The sequence below is a fragment of the Alosa alosa genome, chromosome 7 (assembly GCF_017589495.1).
Source record: "Alosa alosa isolate M-15738 ecotype Scorff River chromosome 7, AALO_Geno_1.1, whole genome shotgun sequence".
Classification (NCBI taxonomy): domain Eukaryota; kingdom Metazoa; phylum Chordata; class Actinopteri; order Clupeiformes; family Clupeidae; genus Alosa; species Alosa alosa.
In genome coordinates, this window is record NC_063195.1 from 3,443,383 (window position 1) to 3,455,005 (window position 11,623).

General features: G+C 41.0%; 2 protein-coding genes across 3 annotated transcripts in view; one reads left to right on the plus strand and one right to left on the minus strand.

Moving 5' to 3' along the window:
• LOC125297347 overlaps nucleotides 1-1,235 on the plus strand; it is a 19,256-nt gene extending 18,021 nt beyond the window's left edge. The window contains exon 6 of the transcript XR_007193999.1: nucleotides 1,151-1,235. The gene's annotated coding sequence lies outside the window, so the exon portion shown is untranslated. The remainder of the gene's footprint in view (nucleotides 1-1,150) is intronic.
• The window catches only part of LOC125297344 (zinc finger protein with KRAB and SCAN domains 8-like), a 15,240-nt gene extending 3,941 nt beyond the window's left edge, over nucleotides 1-11,299 (minus strand). The window contains exons 1-6 of one of the 2 annotated variants that reach the window (XM_048247671.1): nucleotides 10,992-11,299; nucleotides 10,394-10,486; nucleotides 3,170-3,349; nucleotides 2,522-2,589; nucleotides 2,283-2,331; nucleotides 1,097-1,325 (exon numbers count right to left, since the gene is read on the minus strand). In XM_048247671.1, the coding sequence (XP_048103628.1) occupies nucleotides 1,097-1,325; nucleotides 2,283-2,331; nucleotides 2,522-2,589; nucleotides 3,170-3,349; nucleotides 10,394-10,486; nucleotides 10,992-11,081 (709 nt within the window). In that variant the 5' untranslated portion in view covers nucleotides 11,082-11,299. Of the gene's footprint in view, nucleotides 1-1,096; nucleotides 1,326-2,282; nucleotides 2,335-2,521; nucleotides 2,590-3,169; nucleotides 3,350-10,393; nucleotides 10,487-10,991 lie in introns of both variants that reach the window. The other variant, XM_048247670.1, reaches the window with a different exon arrangement.
• Nucleotides 11,300-11,623: the final 324 nt, after the last annotated feature.

An 11,623-nucleotide genomic window follows, 5' to 3' on the forward strand; every position in this document is an offset into this window, starting at 1 on the left:
GAGCAGGTGTGTGTGTGTGTTTATTTAACGTTAAGCTATTGATGTATTTTGCTTAGTTAGGTTGAGCAGGTGTGTGTGTGTGTGTGTTTATTTAACGTTAAGCTATTGTATTCTGCTTAGTTAGGTTGAGCAGGTGTGTGTGTGTTTATTTAACGTTAAGCTATTGTATTCTGCTTAGTTGTTCTTTCTTTTCTCCCTTTTTGGCTTGAGCTACTTTTTGTAAACAAATACCACCAACATGGTTGTGAGGCAATAAAGTCTGTCTATCTATCTATCCATCCATCCATCCATCTATCTGGCTCTGACCCAGAAACCCAAACCTTCTCTACCCCTGATTGTTAAAATTGTTAGCCTGATGTTGTCATACTCAAATTCTAGTCAGAATATGAGTCCGATACTGCTCCATTGGGACGTAATTATGGGACGTGTTTCAACCAATACAGGGGGGGAATGCCTCTGCACTCAATTGGATAGACCTAACCAATCAGAGCAACGAAATAGCTTACCGTGAGATGTAGGAAGAACACACAAACCATCCTTCTTCTCCACAAATGCCTTCACATTGTTTCCTGGTCTTTTGTAAAAGTTATTGGGCCGTCAATATCTCCTACAACACTCATTAGCGAAATCTAAGGGATATGTAGTAGGCTATTAGGAAAAAACTGATAGCCTATATCCCCTATAGCCTAAAATAAAGGCCTTTCCCAGCTGTTTATCAGAAATTTCAAACGAACGAATTTCACATCTCAACTTTGACCAAAGTTTTCAGAAATAATCATTTTCAGTGATAAAACCTCATTGAAAAAATCTGCATTTTCCATATGGGGTCTCAGACGCCATCTGCCTCCTTCTAGCCACAGCGCTTTTGTTGCAAACATAATCAACCCAAGCGAGCTCAGATGATGTAATAGACGAGGCGCTGTTGCTCACCTGTCTATCATCGTAAAGTCCGATTTGATTGCTCCGCCCAGCTCTGGTGCGGGCATAGTTGAACTTCCCGACCTCAAATGTTGTGGGCGGGACTAAGTTCGGCTGGCACCCAGGCTATAACATTGTGTGTGTGTGTGTGTGTGTGTTCCTCCCCACAACTCCTTACCATACTGACTGCACTCCTCATATCCATGAACAGCATTCTCTTCTTTAATCCCAGACACTGGAGCGTCCAGAAGGGTCTGACTGTGAGACGAGACCATCAGATTTTGACCGTCAGGCGAGACCAGCGGAATCTGACCGGCAGGCGACATCATCTGTTCTGACCAGTCCAGCGGCTCATCAGCTGCCGTCAGCTGGTCTGATTGGAGAGGAGAGCTGGGACTCTTGATTTGCTGCAAAGCACATAACAGATGCAGAGCTGCTGAGTCAAATTATGCCCAGTGCTTCAGTCATGTACTCGTATGATGACCACAGACCGACAGAAATAGAAAGAGTATTGTAGACTATAGTCAGATTTGAATATAAATTGGCCAACCTGTTGAAAGGCTTTGACGGATTTTTTCAACTTCAATAAAAACAGAGCCGAGACTGGATAACACACTGTCTAGCATTGAGTATTGTAGGCTATAGTTAGATTTGAATATAGCATCGAGTATTGTAGGCTATAGTTAGATTTGAAAAAAGCTATTGTAGCCTAATTATTCTTCCTGTTTAATAAAGATCTCTAGATCTGTGATTTACACCTATCTACTACTGCTGATTTACCGCTGTTTACCAAACATAAAAGCTGGTAGTTGTGTATCTTGAATGAAAGTCATTTAATTAAAAAGCAGCCATATAATTGCTGTTGTTTTGAGAAGTATTTTTCATGCAATAATCATGCAACCATGCTGAGAAACGCTCTGACGTGCAATGAAACTACTGTAGTTATATTTTACATTAGTAAAGCAGTCCTCTGAGGAGCATGTTTTCAAACATTTTGTGAACAATGTATTTTAAACCTTGACTGTTTCGAAGAGCATGTATAAAAAAAGTAGGCTATAATAATAATAACAATAATAATAATGGTGATAATCATAATGGTGTTATGCACTACCCATATAGATAGCTTTCTGAAGAGCATGTATAACAATATAGCAGGCTATAATAATAATAATAATGGTGGTGATAATCAAAATGGTGTTATGCATACCCATATAGATAGCTTTTTGGGCCAAACCTTAGACTGGGGAGGGGGGTCGCGTGTTTATTGACGATAAAGTCTGCCGTGACTAAACAAGTTTGAGAAAGTAATTTCCTAGTTCCTAATGTTGTGTGTGTGTGTGTGTGTGTGTGTGTGTTCATCTTACCTTGATCTGGATTTCCCCAATGTGTGGCCTCTCATTCACATCCTGATCACTGCTGGGGGGGGGGGGGGGGGTTAGAGGGAGCTGTTAGTGATTTCAACTAGTCTTGAATGTCTCGACTTGAAAAGATCCTTTTCATACTTGAATAGATTTAATTTTTTTGCTGTGAGTGTGTGTGAGAGAGAGAGAGTGTGTGTGTGTGTGTGTGTGAGAGAGAGAGTGTGTGTGTGTGTGCTGAGTACCTATTGCTTTGTTGGCCTTGCAGCTGTTGACACAGGTCTCTTAGCTCAGTCTTCAGCAAAACCACAGTCTACACACACACACACACTTAACTGCATTAATCACATCTACACATTAATTAAACAAATTTACACACACACACACACATATTCACTAGAAGATAACTATTATATTGTATCTTATTCATTTGGCAGACACTTGACTTACAGCAACAGAATAACATTTGAGTTCCAGAGCTCCAGCAACAGAATAACATTTGAGTTCCAGAGCAACAGCAATAGAATAACATTTCAACTACAGTGTAGTTTTATTACCACTGCATCTGTCGGTACTAATACTAATGGCTATGTTTTAAGTGCTTGTGAAAGTATGGAAGGAGAGCTCCAGCAATAGAATAACATTTCAACTACAGTGTAGTTTAATTACCACTGCATCTGTCGGTACTAATACTAATGGCTATGTTTTAAGTGCTTGTGAAAGTATGGAAGGAGAAGTGGTAGAGTAGGAGGGAGGAGAGAATTCTGCCAGTAAGATGTGCTACGACTAACTGATTACTCACTCTCACACACTCACCTGGTTGGCCTGTATCAGTGAGTTGTGTTTCTCCTCCACACACACACACACACACACACACACACACACACACTCACCTGGTTGGCCTGTGTCAGTGAGTAGTGTTTCTGCTCCAGGTGTTTCTGCAGTTCATCGATCTTTAGCTTCAACTGCTTGTTTGACTCCACCTGCTCTGTCAGGCTCCGCCCAGTCTCCGCCTCCTTCTCTTCCAGACGGCGAATCAACATGCAGAGCTCCTGGTTCTTAACCACTTCATGCTGATAAAGGCAGAAACACATCAAGCATGTTAGATCACTCACACACACACACAGTTCATCAGAGGTGTTAGAGGTGATAGATATTAGTGTAGTGCCATCTGCCCGAAATTGAGTGGTCGCCCATGGATACCCACGGTTACGAGTCATAAAGATAAATATTTTAATGATATTCGGGTCATTTGCGGGCAGGTCAGTTGAAATGAGTTAAATGAACTTGTCACCTTGGCGACCTGTGTGACAGAAGGATGACGATGGTGACGGTAGAGAAGCTGGAGACGCGAGAAGTTAAAATAATAAAGACCCCCCTCCAGGAAAAGCCATATATGGGAAATATTGGGAAAGGTTCTTAACCATTAGGACCCTAGACTGTTTTAAGGGCATTTTCACTACCTTTAGTTATTAAAGAGCATTTTCACTACCTTTAGTTATTAAGGGCATTTTCACTACCTTTAGTTATTAAGGGCATTTTCACTACCTTTAGTTATTAAGGGCATTTAGTTGTGAGTTGGGCAGGCAAGCTCAGTGTCAGCAGAGGGTAGTGGACAGACCATTGCTATTGGAGCTGGAGCAGGGCAGTCAAACCTGTTGTAGAAGTTCAACAGGTTCGGCCCAGAGCCATATAAAGGTACCTGTTGTAGAAGTGGTTCAGCTGGTTCGCCCTGTCCAGATCTCCCTTCACAGAGCTGATACTCTTCCTCAGGGGATGTTAAGAAATAAAGGGAAGTTGGGGGGCGCTGTGGCGCAGCAGGCTACAGCGTCCGTACCATACACGGGTCTGAGGGACCCAGGTTCGAGTCCGACCTGCGGTCATGTCCCGATCCCACCCCATCTCTCTCTCTCATTCACTTCCTGTCTGTCTTCACTGTCCTATCATAATAAAGGCAAAAAGCCCAAAAATATACTTAAAAAAAAAAAGAAATAAATGGCAGAAATAAATGCCATTTTTATTTAGTGATAAAAAAAATGACCATTCTGCGCTCCATATCTGTGACTCGAACTGATCTGATTTGACCCGAGTTTACGCGTTAGCCTGTGTGTACACTAATGATGATTCTTCACCACAACTTTTTATTGCGTTGCCATGAACAAAATAAAGGCAAAAAAGTTTTTATTAAGACCGCCGCTAGTGAAGTCATATAATGATTGTCAAAATTTTTTTTTTTGTTTTTTTCCCCCCCTTTCATCTACTTCCTGAATTTTTGGTCAACGATACCCGGGACACCGAACCACCGGGGCACATGAAATTTGGTGGGTATGTAGCCCCACTAGACTTTTACGGAAAAATGTCATTCCGTCCCGGGGCCACCCTCCCCTCCCGTGCTGGGCCCCGAACATAAAAAAAAGCAGTTTTCCTAAATAACTACCTGAACCGTGGCACTGAGGATGAAGAATCTTTTTTATGGTATGTTGGTCTCAAGGGCCCACATCAACCCTGGCCCATAATCACTCATTTGTGATTTGCACCCCCCCGGTAAAAAATGAAAATGCAATATCATTCTGCTTTAATCGCCCCTATCTTCAGTTAAGATGTTCAGAACTGCACCAAATGTTATGTGTATGATTGACCTGGCATTCTCTGGGGGTATGCCAGGTTTCGTAGAATTTCATCCATGGGGGGGTCTAATTAAAATTTAGGTTATGTGTACATTTAGTGACTGTACACTCATTGGCCTGTAGATGGCGGTGCACACATATACACATGCACACACACACAGGCACGCACATACTATCAGTATTAGAACGGCCAATACATAATAATGTAAACACAAATTACAAATTTAGTAGGATTAAAAGAAAGCCAAATATTCATCATCATCATCATCATCATGGCTGCATTTCCAGTATTGGCGATATAGTCGTTTGTCCACTAGATGGCGCATCGTTGCAGTGAGACGTAATTTTTTTGGAAGTTAAAAGTGGGTTGGAAAAACAATGGACGCTTCCTACAAGGACTTTACCGCAGAGAATGTCTAATAAGGATAGGACGATGTACACATGAAATGTAATTCCCATTTCTTCTTGAAGCCTGAATGAAGCCTGAATGTTTATCGGACATGCTTGGTTTTTACTGCAGGTACGCTAATCTTATAATATCAATAAGGACCTAGGTACAATAATGTTACCGTTAGCGTTGGTTGCGTGCATTTGTAGAAAACTATAAATGCGGTTATACCAAGCAAATTGATAGCAGCACTGTAATTGTATCTTTCGACTGTCATTTGTTGCACGTGCTACAAAAATCATTCTGTGCAATGGAAGACTTACCAATGTTACACCGGTCTGATACAGTTTTGCCTATACATGTGTGAGACTGAGACGCCTGTTTATTTTTGTTTTAAGTGCGTGCAGGGTGTGAGAGGGGAATCAATGTTCTTTGATTCCAGCTTGGTAGTTGTCTCTGTGAGATTAAAAAGCACGTGTGTGTGAATTATCCAAACAATGACACCTTCATTTCATTATGGCTGCTTTAGCAACACACCTTAAGCTACTGTGTAGTGGGTCCCATTTAGAAGTGGCAACTTCATTCGCGTTTTCCTTGACTCATGGAGCTGCGTGAATTTTATTACAACTTTTCGCCAAAAAAAAAATGCATGCAAACTAAACTCAATTTAATTCGCAATAATGTCACGTTTTTACATGACATAGGCCTATATGCAGTTGTTTGATTGCACGCATGTTTGCATTTTTGCAAGGTCTATTTTCTTCGTCTGTCTGTCCCGCCTTCAACACTTTACATATTGCCTTCAGCGCTCGCGCAGCCTCAGGTCAGCTCACTTCACTTGATCAGTTCTTGGCGAGCGGTAGTGTGTCACGAAGTTAGCTAAACTGCTAGAATGAGCAACAAAAACAAGCATCTTTAGCAGGTCACTGGCCAGAGTGTTTGAGTTGCGAGAGCCGCTGCAGAGATTTCTTACAGAAAAAAGTCCCGTTAGCTGCACATTTTAGTGATGAGGACTGGGTGTCAAAACTTGCTGACCTGTGTGACATATTCGGGTTGCTTAATGACCTCAACCTGTCACTCCAGGGGAGAATGACGACGGTCTTTAAACTGGCAGATAAAGTCGCTGCATTTAAAGCCAAGCTTGATTTGTGGGGACGACGAGTGGACCGGGGTGTATTTGATATGTTCCAAACAGTAGTGGGGGTTTTGGGAGAGACTGAGGCAGGGCCCTTTCTCTGCGAGCTGGTGCGGCGATCACCTTGTTAGCTTTCAAATGAGTTTGAGCGTTACTTCCCATCCTCAAAGATCCATGGCAACCCATTTGTCAATATCGAATAGTCCTAACTTGTCAGCGCGGGAGGAAGAGCAATTGATCAAAATTGCAAATGGCGGTGGTCTTAAGAGTGTGTATAAAGAAACCTCTCTGGCGGCTTTTGGATCAAAACCAAAGCAGAATATCGAAAGCGCTGAAAACGTTGCTACCATTTCCCACCACATTATCTATGCGAGGCGGGTTTTCGGCAATGACTGCAACTAAGACCAAATTGCGCAATCGACTGGACATTTCAAACACACTGAGGGTGTCACCATCTTCCATCACCCCCAGATGGAACCTTCTTGTTGCAGGTTCAATATTCATAGTTCATATTGTTCAATTTTCATTTCTTCAAGTTCATGTTTTTCACACGTTCAAGAGTTCGTTCCCTTCACTGTTCATACATAACTGGAGCTAGTTCTTTTCAAGTAATGCATGCACAACACATATGGAACATTGAACCCCCCCCCGCCCGCAGGTCTGTGGAATCAAACCGGTCCATGGTACATAAAAGGTTGGGGACCCCTGATTTAAGATGGCGCATCGTTGCAGTGAGACGTAATTTTGTTGGAAGTTAAAAGTGGGTTGGAAAAACAATGGACGCTTCCTAGGACTGTAGTTTACCGCAGAGAACGTCTAATAAGGATAGGATGATGTTCACAATGTAATTCCCATTTCTTCTTGAAGCCGAAATAAATCTGAGGATGTTTATCGGACATGCTTGGTTTTACTGCAGAATGCGTTAATCTTATAATATCAATAAGGACCTAGGTAATGTTACCGTTAGCATTGGTTGAGTGATGGAGGCATTTGTAGAAAACTATAAATGCGGTTATACCAAGCAAATTGATAGCAGCACTGTAATTGTATCTTTCGACTGCCATTTGTTGCACGTGCTACAAAAATCATTCTGTGCAATGGAAGATTTACCAACGTTACACCTGTCTGATACAGTTTTGCCTATACATGCGTGAGACTGAGACGCCTGTTTATTTTGTTTTAAGTGCGTGCAGGGTGTGAGAGGGGAATCGATGTGCTTTGGTAGTTGTAGTCTGTGAAATTAAAAAGCACATGTGTGTGAATTATCCAAACAATGACACCTTCATTTCATTATGGCTGCTTTAGCAACACACCTTAAGCTACTGTGTAGTGGGTCCCATTTAGAAGTGGCTACTTAATTCGGGCTTTCCTTGACTCATGGAGCTGCGTGAATTATTACAACTTTTTCGACGCGATATGGCAGTTTAAGTCGCTTGATACTGTAAGGCGTAAGCCATTGGTTTCAAAGGAGATTTTATTTGTGCGCCAGCATAGCCTATTGACAATTTATGTTGTAAATAGGCCTACCTTATAAGCCTACCTGTAGCTTAGGGAAGCTAACAGCTTTCTATTAGGATCTAGTTTGTTAGTTACAGTTTTGTCATAACTCCCTGATGCATTTTTGCATTTAGAATAGCCAGAGCGTGGATATCTCAATCAGAAAATTAAACAATATCGGGCGCCTATGGACTAGGCTGGGTGAACCCAGCCTGATCTGCCCGCTATTTATTTTTTGATTTCTTAAAAGATTGAGCTTGGTCTGATGAAAGCCAGACTAGCCATGGACCTCAGTTACACAATGCAAGGGAACATTAATCAGCCTATATTTGCACGGACAATAACGGACAACAGCTCTTCAACTTTGGCCCGTTAACATGTGTATTGAACAGTCTAGCGACGCATTTCATCAAGGCCCATTTGGACATGTCAGTTATTTGCACCACTGGTTAGATGTAAAACAGCATTTCGTTTCAGACTACTGTTACTTAATTTGTGAATTGACAATAAAGTATCATATGAACTAAAGATGACTGAAATCTTATGTAGAAGAAGAAACATTCACAAAAAATCCATCCATCCAATAATGACCTTTATTTTTGATAGCTGTTGAAAACGGCTTGGAACTGACAGAGATGTTTTTGTTTATTAATAAATAAATAAATAAATAAAATATAACATTTTGCTGATACCTTTTTCTTTTCCCAAATACAATGTAGCCTACAGGTGTAAGTGACCTTTCATCAATCCAGTTGCAATGGATGAACTGCCATACTTGTGATTGTTTAGAGATTTTAAAGGTTTTATAACAATGCTACAACTTCTTTGGCTATTCTACAATCTATTCACCTTTTCAGCACCAGTAGGCTACTTTCTGTGCAGCCGCGCACACACACACAGGCATGCCAAACAAGCATACACAAAAGTTTCAAGAGTGGGGGATGGAGTAAAATATGGAGACAAATTGAAGTGTGATTTATTTTCGCGGAACGGATGTACAGGACTGAGCGGCGGTCATATTTTGTACCGCTATGCGGTACATCTAGTTTGTTAAACAAATTGGGATGCAATGTGAGCCTTGAATTGGATACCATGCAGGAATTTGCTAGGATCTTAAAACCGGATTATGAATATGCTTTGCCATAGAGAAACACATAATAACGTTGGATTATGAACATGCTTTGCCACAAAAACGTGGGGTAAGTCAAGCTATATAAAGTTATTATTGTGCTGTCACTTCATCTGTTTTATAACACAGAAGGATGTACTTGGTATCAAATGATGAGCTCTGTGTCTCCTCTTTCATCTGACATGCGTGGCATATCTATCCGATCACGGGTCCGCGAGTAATTCAAACGAGAGTAATGGGTGCTCAGGTGAACACAGAGAAGTATAGACTGTAAATATGATGCAATTTGATTTAATTTCATGATTTTTTAAAAATTTGCATACTTGATCATACAGACCACCCAGCCTACTGGTATTTTATGATCCCACAGTTGTCTTGCCCATGTTAAACTTTTAGCCTACAGCTGTGAGCATTTGATAAGGGATGTCAAGGGTAAAGGGCACCTTAGGGAATATGGTACACAGACTACACACAGCCATATGTAGGCTATAGGCAACGGTAGGTTCGCACATTGGTATGCGCATAAAAGTTACCATAGTTAGTTGTATCTGTGAATTTGAACATGTGCATTAACTTCAGTAAAGCTTTATGCTTCATTCAGCATTATAAACCAATTCTTATACTGACGTTTTGACCAGCAATGTATCTCTCTTGCCTACCTTGCTGCCTTCACCATTTCTGTTTTCGAAAGAAAAATGTATTTCAATGGCTTTGAAGTCTTGTCTTAGTGTTTAGCTAATCCTTGTTAGCTGGTTGGGTGCATGCTTGAGCTCTTATTGTCATTCTCTCTCCTGCGCAAACATTATGTCTTACATGTCCAGCTGTGTGTAGTTCTACTGTATAAAGTTTTACTGTTTGTTTTATAGAAATGGCCTACTTACACACTGCATGGCAGGCTATAACTTAAAGAACACGTCTTAATTAATATTCTCGGAAGAGTTTCGGTCGGTTTAAATATCAGGCTGGGCTACTTGTGACCATACCTGCAGACCACTGATAGATGCTGAGCTTGATGGCAGTAATAATGTAGCTAGGTTATCATATCAGATTAAAAAACAAGTTGACTGTGAGAGTGTGTATGTGTGTGTGAGTGTCTTACCTGTAATGCTTGTGTGATGATGATGATGATGATGAATGATGATGATGTGTGTGTGTGTGTGTGTGTGTGTGTGTGTATGTGTGTATATATATATATATATATATATATATATATATATATATGTGTGTGTGTGTATACAGTATATATGTGTGTGTATATATATATATATATATATATATATATATATATATATATATATATATATATATATATGTGTGTGTGTGTGTGTGTGTGTGTCTTACCTGTAACACTTGTGTGATGATTTGGGTGGCCCTCTCCAGGTCGATGCAGGCTTGCTTGTGACTCATGTCCATATGCTGACTAACCTCATTCATCTATACGCACACACACACAATAATAAATCAATTCCGACATAACTGCCAAAAACACTCATATTCTGCCTTCCATGTTCACCCTGCAAATTACTCGTGAGGAAACCTGCTTGAACAGCTGTAGTCACAGCCAGTAGGCTACACGGAAGGTAGAACTGATCTGTGACACAGTTTTCAAGACTGCAAGGTAGCTGGAAGAACCCATACTTCAACCCAGAACTTCAAACAAACTCGAAGACTAACGGTGGTGATTAAAGTATATATGTTCGGCTACCGAGACGCCGGTGGTGTAGAATCCAGAAGGGACATGAAGTTTTCGGTTAAAAAAAAAAAAAAATAGAAAAGAAAGAACTGTATTGGGGAACCAGAGCGTCTGCTGTGGCTTCATACTAGTAGCCTATGGTTCACTATTGTTGGCTCAGTTATCATCCCTAGGTAGAAACACTTAGGTTAAATAGGCCTAAGGTATTTTCTCCAAACAATATACCCAAGCAGGTGCGACTCCTACCTTCTCCGCGCCAACTCTTCGTAGCCTCACGGAATTGGTGTGGTTTGATAGCGACAAAAGCTTCATGCGTGAGGTCGAACCCTCCTGCATGTCGTCTCCCAGCTAAGATTAACAGGTGACTGGTGACTAGAACAAAAAGAGACTACAAGCACCTCAGTGACAAAATAGACAAACGTTTGCCTAGCCACTCACAACAACCGGGCGGCGTTTGTTTTAGTTGATAATTCTTCTTCTTTTGTGTTTTATGGCGGTAGGCAAACCAACTTAAGGTGCATTACCGCCACCGACTGGGCTGGAGTGTGGATCTTCGTCTTTCGTTTATTGGCAGATTACATCGTTTAATTGTTGTATACCGCCACCTCCTGTACAGGAGTGTGTAGAGTGAAACTATTGGAACTTTTGACTACTCAATCAGGAGGGTGTAAAATAAATCTATAAATCATAAATAATAACTAAACAGAAACCAACAAATAAACAACCAATCAAAACCAAAAAATATTAAATTCTTTTCATTAACTCAGTGTCTTTCAGGAAGGTAAATAAGACATTTGCATACCACCACATGCACCAAACATGCATAAACATTGCAAAATCTCCCTTTATGCAGAGCAGAGGCAGCGACTGCTCCATTG